Raw genomic sequence first — 18,310 nt, 5'->3', positions numbered from 1 at the left:
GGGACATGGAGGCCCCGAGTTGCATAGGTACCTCCGAGTCCTCCGTGGAAGAGCGAGGAGACGGGACCTCAGGGGGAATCGCAGGGCAGTCAGAGGGGAAAACATTGAAACGTTCAAGCTGACGTTCCCTGAGACTTCGGTCAAGTCGTACTGCTAGGGCCATAACCTGGTCTAGGGAGTCAGAAGAGGGGTAGCTAACCAGCAGATCCTTCAGGGCGTCAGATAATCCTAACCTAAACTGGCACTTTAGGGCCGGGTCGTTCCACCGAGAAGCTACGCACCACTTTCTAAAATCAGAACAGTATTCCTCAACAGGTCTCCTACCCTGACGTAAGGTCACCAGCTGACTCTCGGCTAAGGCAGTCCTGTCAGTCTCGTCGTAAATGAGACCGAGGGCAGAGAAAAACCGATCAACGGAGGAAAGTTCAGGGGCGTCAGGAGCCAAGGAGAAGGCCCACTCTTGGGGCCCTTCTTGGAGTCGGGATATAATGATACCCACCCGCTGGTTCTTGGAACCTGAGGAGTGAGGTCTTAGGCGGAAATAAAGTCTGCAACTCTCCCGGAAGGAGAGAAAAGTCTTACGGTCCCCTGAGAACCGGTCAGGTAACTTGAGGTTGGGTTCTAAAGGTGAGGTGAGGGGTACTACAAAGGCAGCGTCAGACTGATTGACCCTCTGAGCCAGGGCCTAGACCTGTAGGGAGAGGCCCTGCATCTGCTGGGTCAGGGTCTCAAGGGGGTCCATGACAGCGTCAGCGTAGAAGAAATGGTAGACTAGGTAAGGGCTTGTTATTATGTAATGGCAGGAAGGAGGTGAAGGGAACAAGTGAGCCCTAATCTACCCACCGCCCTGTCCCTGCCTACTTGCAACGACCCGCCCTAGGCGACGGGGTACAACTTGGCGGCGGTCCCTACGCTGTCTAAGTGCAAGGAGTACAAACAGGGAACACGCAAGGGAATACAGTAGCCCACGGAACGCCGCGAGGAAACGGAGCGGTGAATGAGCCAGTCAGGATCAGGAAGTAGTGGAGTATACAAAGGGGAGCACGGAGCAGAAGCAAGCCAGGGGCAGAGCAACGCAGGATAAACGGAACTGAAGCAAGGCAGAAGCACGGCAGAAGCAGGCTGGAGCAAGGCAGCAGTGGGGCCAGGAATCCAAGAAGAATAAGAAGCAAGGAGGAAGAGAAAACGGCAGGTATAAATGGACAGGGGGCGGAGCTAACTCTGACTGACCAGGCCGCGATAGGCTCTCCCACTCCTGAGCCTGCCACCCTGATTGGTGGGAGCAGGTGTCAGTCTCAGAGGTCTGGCCTCAGGTGTCGACTGATTAATCCTGGGAGTATACCCAGACGTAGTGCCTGGCAGATCCTTTACATGCACGACAAACATACAAGGGAATACAAGCAAGGGAAAGGGGCAGTTGCCCACGGCAACACCGTGAGCAACCAGAGTGGTGAACGAGCCGAGTCAAGCCAGGAGTGTGCGAGGTACCAAACGAAGAGCAGAAGAGTAGTCAGTAAGCCAGGGTCTGTATGGAGCAGGATCAAAATAGAAGGAGCTGTAGCTGGGCCAGGAAACCACACGAAAAGAATCACAAGCACCGGGGGACAGGAAGGGCAGGCTTAAATAGACCGAGGGCGGGAGCTAGCTGAGTCTGGCCAGGTTGCGATAGGCTCTCGCACTCCTAAGCCTGCCAGCCTGAGTGGTGGAAGCTGGAGTCAGTCTCAGGGATGTAGATTCAGGTGCTGACTGATTAATTATGGGAGTTAACCCCGAAGCTGTGCCTGGCAGATCCTTTACAGTACCCCCCCCTTTTATGAGGGGCCACCGGACCCTTTCTAAGTGGACCTGGCTTACTGGGGAAGCGCAGGTGGAACCTCCTGACCAATACCCCAGCGTGAACATCCCGGGCGGGTACCCAAGTCCTCTCCTCGGGCCCGTATCCTCTCCAATGGACCAGGTACTGGAGGGAGCCTTGGACCATCTTGCTGTCCACAATCTTGGCCACCTCGAATTCCACCCCCTCAGGGGTGAGGACGGGAACAGGAGGTCTCCTCGAGGGAGCCAAGGACGGGGAGCAGCGTTTAAGGAGGGAGGCATGAAACACGTCGTGTATACGAAAAGACGGGGGTAACTCCAGCCGGAATGAGACAGGATTGAGGACCTCAATGACCTTATATGGCCCAATAAACCGGGGAGCAAACTTCTTGGACGGAACCTTGAGACGCAAGTTCCTAGACGACAACCACACCAGATCCCCGACCATAAACAGGGGGTTAGCAGGACGTTTTCTATCAGCCTGAGTTTTTTGTACGCTCTGGGACGCCTCTAGGTTCTTCTGAACCTGGGCCCAGACTGTGCACAGTTCCCGATGAACGACCTCTACCTCGGGATTGTTGGAACTACCAGGTGAAACGGAGGAGAACCGTGGATTAAACCCAAAATTACAGAAAAAGGGGGAGACCCCTGACGAGTTACTGACCCGGTTATTAAGGGAAAATTCGGCGAGGGGAATGAATGAGACCCAATCCTATTGACAGTCAGAGACAAAACACCTTAAATATTGTTCTAGAGATTGATTAGTCCTCTCAGTTTGGCCATTGGTTTCAGGATATAAGGCAGAGGAGAAGGACAGATCAATCTCCAACTTCATACAGAAGGCTCTCCAAAACAATGAAACAAATTGTACCCCTCTGTCCGAAACAATATTGACAGGGACCCCATGGAGACGCAGGATGTGTTTGACAAACAAGGTAGCCAACGTTTTGGCGTTGGGTAGTTTCTTGAGGGGCACAAAGTGGCACATCTTACTGAAGCGGTCTACTACCACCCACACCACCGACTTGCCTTGGGATGGAGGCAAATCGGTGATAAAATCCATGGAGATATGTGTCCAAGGTCTCTGGGGAATGGGCAACGAACGCAGTAAGCCCGCTGGTCGGGACCTGGGAGTCTTGGACCTAGCACAAACCTCACAAGCGGCGACGTAGGCCTTAACGTCTTTAGGCAACCCAGGCCACCAATAGTTTCTAGTAATGAGGTGTTTGGTACCCAGGATGCCTTGATGACCAGATAGTGCGGAGTCATGATTTTCCCTAAGTACCCTTAGCCGGAATTGCAGGGGAACAAACAGCTTGTTCTCAGGAAGGTTCCCGGGAGCTGAACCTTGATCAGCAGCAATTTCAGAGACTAAATCAGAATCGATCGAGGAAATGATTATACCTGGAGGCAAAATACAAGCAGGATCTTCCTCCGAAGGAGGGCTGGCCATGAAGCTACGCGACAGTGCATCAGCCTTAATATTTTTAGACCCAGCCCTATAGGTAACCAAAAAATTGAATCTGGTAAAAAATAACGCCCATCGAGCTTGTCTCGGGTTTAGCCTCCGGGCAGATTCTAGGAAAACCAGATTCTTGTGGTCGGTAAGGACCGTTACCTGGTGCCTAGCCCCCTCCAGGAAGTGGCGCCACTCTTCAAATGCCCATTTAATGGCTAAGAGTTCGCGGTTGCCAATATCATAGTTACTCTCAGTTGGCGAAAACTTCCTGGAGAAGTAGGCACAGGGGCGGAGATGGGTGAGGGACCTGGTACCCTGGGACAAGACAGCCCCCACTCCCACCTCAGATGCGTCAACTTCCACGATAAATGGCTCCATTTGGTTGGGCTGAACCAGCACCGGGGCCGAGATAAAGCACTTCTTAAGGACCTCAAAAGCCTGGACAGCCTCAGGAGGCCAGTGGAGGAGATCAGCTCCTTTGCGAGTGAGGTCCGTAAGAGGCTTAGCGATGACCGAGAAGTTAGCAATAAATCTCCTGTAATAATTAGCGAACCCCAAAAAACACTGTAACGCCTTCAGGGAGGCAGGTTGGACCCATTCCGCCACAGCCTGAACCTTGGCGGGGTCCATGCGGAATTCATGAGGAGTGAGGATTTGACCCAAAAATGGTATTTCCTGTACCCCAAACACACATTTTTCGGTTTTGGCAAACAGTTTGTTTTCCCGAAGGACCTGGAGCACCTTCCTGACATGCTCAATGTGGGAGGACCAGTCCTTGGAAAACACCAGTATGTCATCAAGGTACACTACAAGAAATATCCCCAGGTAATTTCTCAAAATCTCATTTATGAAATTCTGGAAGGCCGCAGGGGCATTACACAACCCAAAGGGCATGACGAGGTATTCGAAATGGCCTTCGGGCGTGTTAAACGCAGTCTTCCACTCATCCCCCTCTTTGATGCGGATAAGGTTATACGCCCCCCGTAGATCCAACTTAGAGAACCATTGGGCCCCTTGAACCTGATTGAAGAGATCAGGAATCAAAGGAAGGGGATACTGGTTCCTTACCGTGACCTTATTCAGGCTACGGTAGTCAATGCATGGCCTAAGACCACCATCCTTCTTCCCTACGAAGAAGAAGCCAGCACCTACCGGAGAAGTAGAGGGACGAATGTAACCCTTGGCCAGGCATTCCTGGATATACTCTCTCATGGCTTCACGTTCGGGACAAGAAAGATTAAATATCCTACCCTTAGGGAGCTTAGCTCCTGGTACCAATTCGATAGCGCAATCGTATTCTCTATGAGGAGGTAACACTTCGGAGGCCTCCTTAGAGAAAACATCAGCGAAGTCCTGAACAAACTCGGGTAGCGTGTTCGCCTCCTCAGGGGGAGAAATAGAATTAACAGAAAAACATGACGTAACACATTCATTACCCCATTTGGTTAGCTCCCCAGTATTCCAGTCAAACGTGGGATTATGCAACTGCAACCAGGGAAGGCCTAGAACCAAATCGTACGATAATCCCTGCATCAACAGTACAGAGCACTGCTCCAAATGCATGGAGCCAACAAGGAGTTCAAAAACAGGGGTATACTGTGTAAAATAACCATTAGCAAGAGGAGTGTAGTCGATACCCACTACCGGGACAGGTTTAGGCAAATCAATCAGAGGCATAGCAAGAGACATAGCAAATTCCGCAGACATTATATTAGTAGAGGACCCTGAATCCACGAAGGCACTGCCGGTAGCAGACCTACCACCAAAAGAGACCTGAAAGGGAAGCAAGATCTTAGTACGTTTCCTATTTACGGGAAATACCTGTGCGCCCAAGTGACCTCCCCGATGATCACTTAGGCGCGGAAGTTCTCTGGCTGCATTCTTACGCTTAGGACAGTTGTTCACTTGATGCTTGTCATCCCCACAGTAGAAGCAGAGACCATTCTTCCTGCGGAATTCTCTACGTTGTTGGGGGGACACGGAGGCCCCGAGTTGCATAGGTATCTCTGAGTCTTTTGGGGAGGAACGAAGCAACGGAACTTCGGGAGGCATCATGGGGGAGTCGGAGGAGAAAACACATAAACGTTCACGTTGTCGTTCCCTGAGACGTCGGTCAAGTCGTACCGCTAAAGCCATAACCTGGTCTAGGGAGTCAGAAGAGGGATAGCTAACTAGCAGGTCTTTCAGGGCATTCGACAGACCCAACCTAAACTGGCACCTTAAGGCAGGGTCATTCCACCGAGAAGCTACGCACCACTTCCTAAAGTCAGAACAATACTCCTCAACAGGTCTCTTACCCTGACGTAAGGTCACCAGCTGACTCTCGGCAAAGGCAGTCCTGTCAGTCTCGTCATAAATAAGTCCGAGAGCAGAAAAGAAACAATCAACGGAGGAAAGTTCAGGGGCGTCAGGAGCCAAGGAGAAGGCCCACTCTTGGGGCCCTTCCTGGAGCTGGGACATAATTATACCCACCCGCTGGCTCTCAGAACCTGAGGAATGAGGCTTTAAACGAAAGTAAAGCCTACAACTCTCCCGAAAGGAGAGAAAGGCCCTCCGGTCCCCTGAGAACCGGTCGGGCAACTTGAGGTGGGGTTCAAGAGGTGAGGTGAGGGGAACTACCAAGGTAGCATCAGGCTGGTTGACCCTCTGAGCCAGGGCCTGGACCTGTAGGGAGAGACCCTGCATTTGCTGAGCCAGGGTCTCACGGGGGTCCATAGTGGTGTCAGGGACCAGGGTAGACTAGGTATGGGCTTGTGATTATGTACTGACGGGGGGTAGGGAAACGGACAAGTGAGCCCTAGTCTACCCGCCACTCTGTCCCTGCCTACTTGCAACGACCCGCCCTAGGCGACGGGGTACAACTGGGTCCCTGCGCTCAGTAAGTGCACGACAAACACGACAAACATACCAGGGAATACAAGCAAGGGAAAGGGGCAGTTGCCCACGGCAACACCGTGAGCAACCAGAGTGGTGAACGAGCCGAGTCAAGCCAGGAGTGTGCGAGGTACCAAACGAAGAGCAGAAGAGTAGTCAGTAAGCCAGGGTCTGTATGGAGCAGGATCAAAATAGAAGGAGCTGTAGCTGGGCCAGGAAACCACACGAAAAGAATCACAAGCACCGGGGGACAGGAAGGGCAGGCTTAAATAGACCGAGGGCGGGAGCTAGCTGAGTCTGGCCAGGTTGCGATAGGCTATCCCACTCCTAAGCCTGCCAGCCTGAGTGGTGGAAGCTGGAGTCAGTCTCAGGGATGTAGATTCAGGTGCTGACTGATTAATTATGGGAGTTAACCCCGAAGCTGTGCCTGGCAGATCCTTTACATAACCTGTCAGGAAACTGGAGAACCCAGAGGAAACCCATACAGACACAGTGGGAGAACATACGAACTCCATGTGAATGTTGCCCTTGGTTGGGCTCAAATCCAGGACCCCAGGGTGGCAAGGCAAGTGTGATTACCACTGAGTTAATGGCGTAACGATCGTGGTCACAGTGGGTGCAACCGTGGCCAGGCCTGGTGGGAAGGGGGGCCCGACACGGTTCCACATCAGGTGCTAGCAAAGGTCTGCGCCATGGCGCATACGAGGTCCCAACCCCGGGCAACACCAGAAACTTGTATTTGACACAGCACACAACGTCCATCGTCAGGACATTGTGTGCTACATTGCATATAATATCCGAATGCTGCCCGGTGTCAGGACCTTGTATACGCCGCAGACTTTTGCTGGCACCTGATGTGGCAGCCTAAAAGGGATCTGGGGTGGACCCCCTGCAGAGAATAGAAGTACAGCAGGGAAATGATTATTTTTCTTTTATATGTACAATCTGGGGAAGGTGTGATGGGCTGGCATGGAGCCTGCATCTATAGTGTTACGCCCCTGTACTGAGCCGCCATGGAGCTCTATATCCCTACAGACAACTAATCCAGGGCCAAAATAAAAAGATTTGTGGCATCCACAACTACCGATGCGACTGTGGGATCACACAAAAGTGTGGATAGGTCTTTTTCATTCATGTAATAAAGGGTCTGCACGTTAACTTTCTCATCTTTTATTAGCCAGTGGAAGTGTTTACTGCAGGATCAGACTCGAGCACCACTATGTAGAGGACTGAGCACGGATAATTATCTGCAGTTAAATTATGCATCAGGCAGAGTTAAATAATGCAGCATAAGTTGTTACGCTTCATAAACATTCCCATATCTCAGCTAATCGTATGTGATATATACATCTAAGTGATACAGCGGTCAGCAAAAGACCATGACCCTCTCACAGTGGTGAACAGCATGGTACCTCAGATTAGCTTGTATATCGGGTGCCATATACAAGCTAATCTGAGGTACCACGCTGCTCAACAATGTGAGAGGGTCATGGTCTTTTGCTGTGACCCCTGCTGGACTCATTGCAATAACATCACGCAGCCCACCGATGTGTGGAGTATAGTTTTTTCTGACCGCTTTCACTTGCTAAACCTCACTGCACTCTTTTATAGTTCCACTGTACCGGAGTAATTGTATGTGTTTTTTCATACCCCCTGATGTGTCCCGTTCCGAATATGGGAAGAAATGCATTGGGAATACTGTTAGTGTCTTATTTAGGGTCTGCTTAGTGTAGGGACAGGCAGTTCCACTAAGTGGACAGTGTCAGCAACAGGACTTAATATCTCTCCTGTTTCTCCTCAGCTGCTAGGGCGATGATAGGTACAGTGTACAGTCTTTGTTCCTAAGCCTGCCAGGAAGAGTTATCCTGTACCTACTCTGCCGGCATGAGCTACCTGTTGCTCAACATCCGGTTTAATTTTGCCCTAGGAAGAAGTCTGGTAAGAGCTACCCATTTATTTACATCTTTTCAAGTTTGATGTATTCTGAGCTTTAGCAACACGGATGATCAGTTGTTGTAGTTGTTGCTAGTATTTTACCTCATGAAGGGGTTCTGAGGGTTGGACTTACGACTTGTGTCTCGTGCTAGCCGTGCATCTTATGGTTGATTAATTTAGCCTTTTGTATAAGTCGTTTTTATGTGTACCCATATATATTTAAATGATTTTATCAAAGGTTAATTTTTATTTGTTACCTATGCTGATTTGGTTATAGATTTGGGATGACTAGACGTCTATGCCCTAAGATACTGCTGTGAGTATCGCACTATTAGGCCTGATATTTTTTTACATAGCTATTGACTGCAGCATCTAAGTCGTTAGACAGAGGGGGCCCCCTCTGTCACACTACTGCACCCCTGATGCAATTGCAGGATGCCGATAATGGCCATTGCCGCCCGGGGGTATAATGAAGGCCCCCATCTTTGTCCTCTTATTAAGCACTTATTTAGTACATTATACAATACCTTAAATGGTGACAAGTCTTCCGCAAAAAAAACCCTCATACGGCTATGTTGACGGAAAATAAAAAAGTTATCGCTATTGGAAGACGGGGAGGAAAAATTGAAACTTTAAAAAAATTAAAATTGCTGCGGCGAGAAGGGGTTAATCAACATGAATTTTGAACCTATTTAGATAAAAAAAAAATATGGTATATATGGATGGACATTCACTATAAAAGTGAAGCTTATAGTCGTCTACCAATATCAAAGATATGCGGGATTCAATTTTCATGCAAAAGAGTTCCAACTGGGACACAAAGCAAATCCAAAAACAGTCGCATATAAACAAATACAAAGGGCCGACTCCAGGTCTACGTAGGCCCTCGGGTGACAGAGAAAAAGTTTTAATACCAGATGTTTACATAGCAAACCAGACAAATTTTGCTGTCATTTATTTGTTCTCATGATTTACCTATTTAATCTCTTTTCTAAGGCTTGGGATTTTCAAGGAAAAACTGCTACTAACCAAGAGGAACATAAAAAAAACCTTGATGACCCCCAAGCCTTATGGCATAATATTTTCTGGACTGTCCTATTACATTTGGCATGAAGCTAACACAGCATCCCACAATAACAACAGCATGCCAAAGTGGTGGGATGGAGTGGCGATGCTCTGCTGCTTAACCCCTTAAGGACGCAGCCTAGTTTTGGCCTTAAAGGAACAGTGTCATCACAAATTATTTTTTTATATGTTAAAGATGTTAGTGCTTTATTAAAAACGTTTATATTTATTTGTGTGTTTGTGTTTTACTTTTTCTTATTTTTACACTTTTTCTTCCCTATGGGGGCTGCCATTTTTTGTTCCATTTCTGTATGTGTCGATTAACGACACATACAGACATGGAATACGGCAGCCACAGTCCCATAGGGACTGCGAACGGCTCCCGTCCCATTCACTTGTGTGTACGGCGTCTGTGTGGGAACTGCGCATGCGCCGCTCCCACACAGTCCAATTTGAAATTGGCGCCGTCCGGCGCCATTTTCCTGTGGACCGGAAGTCGCGGCCGGACAGTAATATTACTACTTCCGGTCGCGGCTTCCGGACCTGTGCACTTGGACCAGCGGCAGCAGACGGAGCGGACGGGCCGGAGGGAGCCGCGGCGGCAGGAGCAGGTAAGAGATTTCAATGTATGTTCGTGTTTGTGTGTGTTTACTACTGTATGTAAACCTACTACACTGTGTGTTAGCTCAAAAAATGGCGACACACAGTGTAGGAGGTTACACCGTTCAAACCCCTCGTTTATCCCGGCACTAGCCAGGATAAAGGAGGGGGGGGGATGCTGAGAGCTCACTAGAGCGAGGGCTTTTTACCCAATTTTGCAATGCTGCAATTTTGGGAATAGCTCCATCTAGTGACCAGAAATGGGAAATATTATAAATTAGAATTAATTTATAATATTTCCTGACTCGTGAAAAAAATAAAAAAAATTTGAACAATGTTTAATCACCCACACACTAAATGTTTAATTTAAAAAAAAACAACATGTTTTTCTGGCAACACATTCCCTTTAAGGCTCAGAGCCCATTTTTCAAATCTGACATATTTCACTTTATGTGGTAACAACGTCGGAATGCTTAAACCTACCCAAGCGATTCTGAGACTGTTTTCTCGTGACACATTGGGCTTCATGTTCGTGGTAAAATTTGGTCGATATAATCAGTGTTTATTGGTGAAAAATTGCAAAATTTAGAGAACATTTTGAAAAAATTGCATTTTTCAGAATTTAAATGCATCTGCTTGTAAAACAGACGGTTATACCACCCAAAATAGTTACTAGTTCACATTTCCCATATGTCTACTTTAGATTGGCATCTTTTTTTGAACATTATTTTATTTTTCTTGGACGTTACAAGGCTTAAAACATAAACAGCAATTTCTCATATTTTTAAGAACATTTCAAAAGCCTTTTTTTTAAGGTACCTCTTGAGTTCTGAAGTGGCTTTGTGGGGCCTATGTATTAGAAACCCTGATAAAACACCCCATTTTAAAAACTAGACCCCTCAAAGTATTCAAAACAGCATTTAGAAAGTTTTTTAACCCTTCAGGCATTTCACAGGAATTAAAGCAACGTGGAGGTGAAATTTGCAAATTTCATTTTTCTTGCTGAATTTCAATTTTATTCTATTTTTTTTCTGTAACACAGAAGGTTTTACCAGAGAAACACTACTAAATATGTATTGTCCAGATTCTGCAGTTTTTAGAAATGTCCCACATGTGGCTCTACTGCGCTTGTGGACTAAAACACAAGCCCAAGAAGCAAAGAAGCACCTAGTGCATTTTGAGTCCTCTTTTTTATTAGAATATATTTTAGGCAGCATGCCAGGTTTGAAGAGGTGTTGAGGTGCCAAAACAGTAGGAATCCCCCAATAGTGACCCCATTTTGGAAACTACACCCCTCAAGGAATTCATTTATGTTGTTGTTACCATTTTGACCGCACAGTTTTTTCACAGCACGTATTTGAATTGGGCTGTGAAATGAAAAAAATGTCATTTTTTACAATAAAATGTCATTTGTGATCAAAATTTCTTCTTTTCACAGGGAACAAAATACCCCATTTTGTTGCCCAATTTGTCCTTAGTGTGGCAATACCCCATTTGTGGTGATAAACTGCCGTTTGGGCCCATGGGAGGGCTCAGAATGAAAGGAGCGCTATATGTTTGTTGGAGTCCATATTTTGCTGGATTGGTTTTCGGGTGCCATGTCGCATTTGCAGAGCCTCAGAGGTATCAAAGCAATGGAAACCCACCAGAAGTGACCCCATTTTGGAAACTACACCCCTCAAGGAATTCATTTATGGGTAATGTGACCATTTAGACCCCATAGTTTCTTCACAGAACTTATTTGAATTGGGCTGGGAATTAAAAAAATATATATTTTTTCCAATGATATGTCATTTTAGCTCAAAAATTCTTATTTTCACAAGAAATAAAATACTCCATTTTGTTGCCCAATTTGTCCTGAGTGCGGCAATACCCCATTTGTGGTGATAAACTTCTGTTTGGGCCCATGGGAGGGCTCAGAAGGAAAAGAGCGCTGTGTGTTCTTTGGAGTCCAGATTTTGCTGGATTGGTTTTCGGGTGCCATGTCGCATTTGCAGAGCCCCAGAGGTATCAAAGCAATAGAAACCAATCACAAATGACCCCATTTTGGAAACTACACCCCTCAAGGAATTCATTTATGGGTGTTGTGACCATTTTGACCCCATAGTTTTTTCACAGAACTTATTTGAATTGGGCTGGGAATGAAAACAAAATTATTTTTTTCAAATAATATGTAGTTTTGGCTGAAAATTTCTTATTTTCACAAGAAACAAAATACCCCATTCTGTTGCGCAATTCGTTCTGAGTGCCGCAATACCCCATTTGTTGTGATAAACTGCCGTTTGGACCCATGGGAGGGCTCAGAAGGAAAGGACCACCATTTGGCCTACTGGGGATTTTCTAGTGCGAAGTCATGTATGCAGAAGCCCCTGAAGTACCAGTACAGTTGACCCCGTTTTAAAAACTACACCCTTAAGGCATTCATCTAGAGGTGTAGTGAGCATTTTGACCGGAGACCTACACCCCATAAACTGTAATGTGGGTTCTCCCGGGTATGGCAATACCCTACATGTGGCTGTTATCAGCTGCCTGGGCACACAGCAGGGCTCAGAGGGGAAAGACGAGGGGGGATAAGCTGTGCGGAGTGCATCAGGGTAAGTAAAATTGGGGTAAATTATAAACCAAGGGATGTATGATAAATTTTAAAACACTCTATCATACAGAGCTCTGGTTATTCGGGACACGTGTCACATTGATATATTGTGTCATCCCTTATCGCCCTCTTATAGCAGACTTTGCACCTCTTTTGACTTTTTCCCTTCTTGCCAGTTTGGGGAACTTCTCCTGGAAAGTGTTGCCGCCCAGGTACGATGCGTGTGGCCTCGCTTCCAGAAGTACTGGGTGCCCCCCCTTCTTGGTCCCTAAAGATTAGGTTCTTGATAATCACCTCTTGAAATTCCAGGAAAGTTCCCGTCTGGCCTGCACATCGACGTAGCACGTACACATTGTACAATGCCATCGGTATGATGTGCCCGGCCAGCTTCTTATACCACACCGCATGGCGCTGTAGGGCTTCAGGATTTGATCTTACAAGTCCATCCCTCCCATGTACCTATTGTAGTCCAGGATGCAGTCTGGTTTGGGGGTGGCCTTTCCTTCATATATCCTAAACCTGTAGGTATACCCTGATGCACTCTCGCAGCTTATACATCTTCACGCCATACCTTGCCCTCTTACCCAGCAGGTACTCGCGGAATTGAACCCTCCCTTTAAAATGTACCAGGGACTCATCAATAGAAATACACTTCTCGGGGGTGAATGCTTGGGAAAACCAGGCACTGGAACGGTCTAATAGGGGTCTCCGTTTATACAAACGGTCAAAACTGGGGTCATCTCGGGGTGGGCACGGCTCATTATCAGTATAATGTAAGAAGCGAAGTATTGCCTCATTTATTTATTTTTTTAGGTTCCAGTTCAGTTCTGAAGTTGCTTTGAGGGGCCCATATATTAGAAACCCCTATCAAATATCCCATTTTAGAAACTAGACCCCTCAAAGTATTCACAACAGCATTTAGAAAGTTTATGAACCCTTTAGGTGTTTCACAGAAATTTAGAGCAAAGTAGAGGTGAAATTTACATTTATTTTTTGTCAGAAAATCCTCTTTATACCATTTTTTTTATAACACAAAAGGATTTATCAGAGAAACGCAACTTAATACGTATTGCCCAGGTTCTGCAGTTTTTAGAAATATCCCACATGTGGCCCTAGTGCGGTAATGGACTGAAGGAGCGGCCTCCGAAGCAAAGGCGCACCTAGTGGATTTTGAGGCCTCTTTTTTATTAGGCACCATGTCCGGTTTGAAGAGGTCTTGTGGTGCCAAAACATTGGGAACCCCCCAAAAGTGACCCCAATTTGGAAACTAGACCCCTTGAGGAATCCATTGTAGTTTTCTTGGGGTGCATGCGGCTTTTTGATCAGTTTTTATTCTATTTTTAGGTGGCGTGGTGACTAAAAAACAGCAATTCTACTATTGTTTTTTTATTCTTTTTTTTTTACAGCGTTCATCGTGCGCTATAAATGACATATTCACTTTATTCTGCGGGGCGATACGATTACGGCGATACCAGATGTTTATAGTTTTTTTTTATGTCTTATGGCGTTTGCACAATAAAATACGTTTTGTAAACAATCATTCACTTTTTGTGTTACCTTATTCTAAGAGCCAGAACTTTTTTATTTTTCAATCAATAAAGCCGTGCGAGGACTTATTTTTTGTGTAACGAACTGTAGTTTCGATCAGGACCATTTTTCGGTACATGCGACTTTTTGATCTCTTTTTATTCCATTTATTGGGAGGTGAAGTGACCAAACAATTGTGATTGTGGTACGGTTTATTATTATTTTCTTTTACGGCGTTCACCGTGCGGGATAAATAACGAAATAATTTTGTAGTTCAGGCCGTTACGGACGCGGCGATACCAATTATGTATAGTTTATTTGTTTGTTTGTTTATATATTTTTATTAATAATAAAGGACTGATAAGGGAAAAAGGGGGATTTTTTACTTTTAATACTTTGAAAACTTTTATTTTCTTATTTTTACACATCTTTTTTTAACTTTTTTTTAACTTTATTACTTTGTCCCACTAGGGGACTTGAGGGCAGGAGGCCCTGATCGCAATTCTAATACACTGCACTACATGCGTAGTGCAGTGTATTAGAACTGTCAGCTACTCACTGACAGCAAGCATAGTGGGTCCTGACGTTGTCAGGACCCACTACGCTTCCGTCTATGGCATAGCCGGACGCCATTGTTTGTGTCCGGTTGCCATAGTCACCATCGCCGGCCGCTATCGCGTAGCAGGCCGGCGATGGCAGCTTAACCCCTAAAAAGCCGCGATCTCTATAGAACGCGGCTTTTAAGGGGTTAATCAGCGGGGACACAGCGATCGGTCCCCGCTGTAGGAGCTGCGGCAGCTGCTGAACAAGACAGCAGCTGCCACAGCTCCTGTATGTGTCGGGAGGACGGCCGAAACGGCCGTTACTCCCGAGACGTACTATTAGGTCATGGAGCGCGAACGATACAGCTGCCATGACCTAATAGTACGTCCAGGAGCGGGAAGGGGTTAAGGGTACATCCACACGTGGCGTAAACACTCCGGAATCTTTTCGCAAAAGAAATTGACATGTTGCAGATTGAGAATCAGCACTACAAGTAGGTTTCCACACTTTTACTTTGCATATTTTTTCCACAGCGTGCGGATGAGATTTGTTCAAGTCCCATCCACTTTGCTGCTACTGTAATACTCTGCAGAGTTTCTGCAAAAATCATCCGGTCGTAAATGCCACAGTGTTTATGTTACAGGTGGACGTACCCTAAGGGCCTGAGCTACTTGCTGTGATTGACAGAATCATAAATTCTACTCTCCACCAGTGTGTTGAGGGTGATCAGTACCAAAGTGATTTCCTAAAACTCCCAGTTGAATTGGTGCCAACTATACAAGGGCATATGTACCACATCTCATGAGTGCTTATCCGAAAAATACTAAAATTAAAGGGGTTGTCCAGCTTCTGACAACTGATGACCTATCCACCAAATAGGTCATCAGTATGTCATCGGCGCGGGTCGTTGTGGTGCATAATGCTATGAACGAAGCCCGGAAGCAGTTGGCTCCGACCATTGCATAGTGGCCGTGCTGCAGATCTGCAGGTCCGCTCCTATTCACTTGAATAGGAGCAGAGCTGCAGTACTGCAGCTCGGTCGCTATTCCGTCACCGGAGCTAACTGCTTCCGGCATGTACGTCCAGTGCACGGAGGCACCTGATCTGTGCGGGGTCGGGTGTCGGACCCCCACAGATCATCTACTGATGACCTATCCGGTGGATAGGTCATCAGTTGTCAGAACCTGGAAAACCCCTTTAAAGGTGTCTTGTTGTCTCAAATGTACGTCATAAGGCATATGGATGTTAGGGTATGTGCACACGACCTCTTTTCAGACGCAATGAAGGCGTTTTACGCCTCAAATTACGCCTGAAAAGACGGCTCCAATACATCGGCAAACATCTGCCCATTGCTTGCAATAGGTCTTACGATGTTCTGTGCAGACGAGCTGTCATTTTACGCGTCGCTGTCAAAAGACTGCACGTAAAATTACGGCTTGTCAAAAGAAGTGCAGGACACTTCTTGGGACTTTTTGGAGCCGTTTTCTCATAGTCTCTATTGAAAAACAGCTCCAAAAACGCAGCGAAAAACGCGAGTTGCTCAAAAAACTTCTGAAAATCAGGAGCTGTTTTCCCTTGAAAACAGCTCCATATTTTGAGACGTTTTTGACTCTGCGTGTGAACATACCCTTATAGAGCGGGTTATCCTCTAAAACTCCTTTATAAGTATAAATCTGCTAGGACTAAGTGTTTCTCAAACTCGGCCCAGCCACTTATTACATGGTCACCAATTAATTTGAATGGATGCCATGTCATATTGCATGTCCCCTCTATCGGCTACTGCAAAGCAAATGTGTGCCTGGCCCCAATGATCAACTGATGTTGATGACACAATACAAATAAAAGAGTCATGTTTGTCTTAATACAACTGCTTGCTTACATATAAAATGTACCTGTGTCCTCCTATCGAACTTGGTAAACTTGTGATCTCGTTGTTTCGGAGGTCCAACCAAACAAGGTACTGCAGATGTAGGAAGAAATTCTCAGGAAGGGAACACAATGCGTTACCCTCAAGATGCATGCTCTGAAAATAAAATACACGTTTATACATTTCAAACTTGAATTTCTTAGTTAAAATGCTTTTGTAAAAGCAAATACAAATACCTGCAAAATCCTAATGGACTGAGCTGCATTGTTGTTGTAATGAGCACCTTAGTTAAAGAGTAACTGCATTTTCAAAAATGTTTTCATATGTCATAGACACATATCAGAAATTTGGATCGGTGGGAGTCTGGGATCTGAGACCCCCGCCGTCACTGAAACGAAGGTGCAGGACACTCAGATGAACGCTTCTGCACCTTTCTATCAGCAACAGTGTGGGGGAGGGGGGGGGGGTCTCAGCAGCCAGGCCCCCATCGAAGGAGTGCACAAAGACAATAAGGTCATTATGACATACTATTTGCTTTCTTTTCAGTAGATTAGTATATAACACAAGTAATGCAGGAGCAGGAAGATTTGTTAAACATGAGGTCTGAACTGCACCAAGGAGAACTAGTACTGACTGGACTGAATAATGGTAGAAGACTGGTTGGCTAGCACCGTATTAACCACACATCAGCAATGACACGTGCAGTATTGTCCCATTAGGGGCGTTGTACTCTGTGTTATAGTAACAGAGCAATGCACAATATACATTTACTCAAGGATCAGGTCCGTGTCACAGTAATGTTCACTCCATCCACATGAGTTACAGCATAAACTCAACCTCCATCAAACTCTCCTGTCACCAGCTACAGCCAAACATTATAAACTCATCATGATGGATTTAGATCTATAAGCCAGCATTGTAGGACGCAGACAACTATGATTTGTATCTGCAAGATATTTCTGCAACAAAGTTTCCATGCAGGGATAGTCCCAAATACAGAGCTCATATAAGGCTCTGGAGCTATGTACACCAACGTATGGTTATACGGTGGGATTTCTGTACATAGTCCACAGTAGGCTCCATCGGATCCAGTATGTAAGCCGAGTTTTCCCAATAAAAGTAAACGGAAACTTAATAAAACTGCTTCATCCCTACTGATCCGTATAAACTATCCATTTGGTTTCCATGTGAAGCTGTATATTCTACTGCAAGTGCTTCTACTGCCTACATTCATCATGAAGCCATACTGAAAGAATACGGAGAAAACCTAAATCAATAAGGAACAAGTACGGCAAGCAATAAGCAATATGGAGCGGAAATTATGCATTTTGTGCATTCATATTAGTGCTGTATTTTCATATGATTGTGTTACGTCTATGGCCAGGGGTCGTCGTTCCGACTTACCTCTTGACGATCCCGGCCATGGACGTCTCTTTTCTCAGCGTTCGCTCCCTCCAGGGAGACGCCGGCACTCTCTTCCGGGTCCTCGGACTGTGTCCCGCAGGGCGCGCACCCCCCCGCGCGTGCATGGCCTTAAAGGGCCAGTATGCGTCCAGCTGCCTAACATCATTATCAGCCCAAATGGCTGCTGGACTATAATAAGGTGCCCTGCCCACTGTTTCCTTGCCTGAGCGTTGTTGTATACCCTAGTTTATCTTGCTAAAGGTCTCCCAGTGTTTTCCAGTTCCCAGTGTTACCCATTCCTGCTGCCTGTACCCTGTATCCCGTGCTATCTTTACCTGCTGTGAAAGTCAAGACGTGTCTTCCGCCGCATCCGCGGCGTTACCTGCTGTGAAAGTCAAGTCGTGCTCCTGCCACTGTCTACATTGCCTCAGGTTCCCGTTCAGAACTATAGACATTGTTTTGTACATTGTTGGCCAGCTGTTACCCCGCTACGCGGTACGGCCCAGTGGGTCCACACCCTGCGCCGTGACAGCTTGTATGTATAATTCTTCATTATTGAGTCTTATAAGGGTCATCCAAATAGGGAAACCCCCAATGGTGAGGCGATTACAGGGATTTGGCTGCAGTA

The 18,310-nt window shown here is 46.5% G+C and overlaps 1 protein-coding gene across 1 annotated transcript in view; it reads right to left on the bottom strand.

Annotated features, from left to right (window-relative positions):
- Positions 1–18,310, bottom strand: part of LRRC27 (leucine rich repeat containing 27) — a 67,350-nt gene that overhangs the window by 46,516 nt on the left and 2,524 nt on the right. The window contains exon 3 of the mRNA XM_075842373.1: positions 16,304–16,434. Coding sequence (XP_075698488.1) covers positions 16,304–16,434 — 131 coding nt within the window. The remainder of the gene's footprint in view (positions 1–16,303; positions 16,435–18,310) is intronic.

Source organism: Rhinoderma darwinii, chromosome 11 (genome assembly GCF_050947455.1).
Source record: "Rhinoderma darwinii isolate aRhiDar2 chromosome 11, aRhiDar2.hap1, whole genome shotgun sequence".
Classification (NCBI taxonomy): Eukaryota; Metazoa; Chordata; class Amphibia; order Anura; family Rhinodermatidae; genus Rhinoderma; species Rhinoderma darwinii.
The sequence above is the reverse complement of the archived record's forward strand: the minus strand, read 5'-3'. Positions and strand labels throughout refer to the sequence as shown.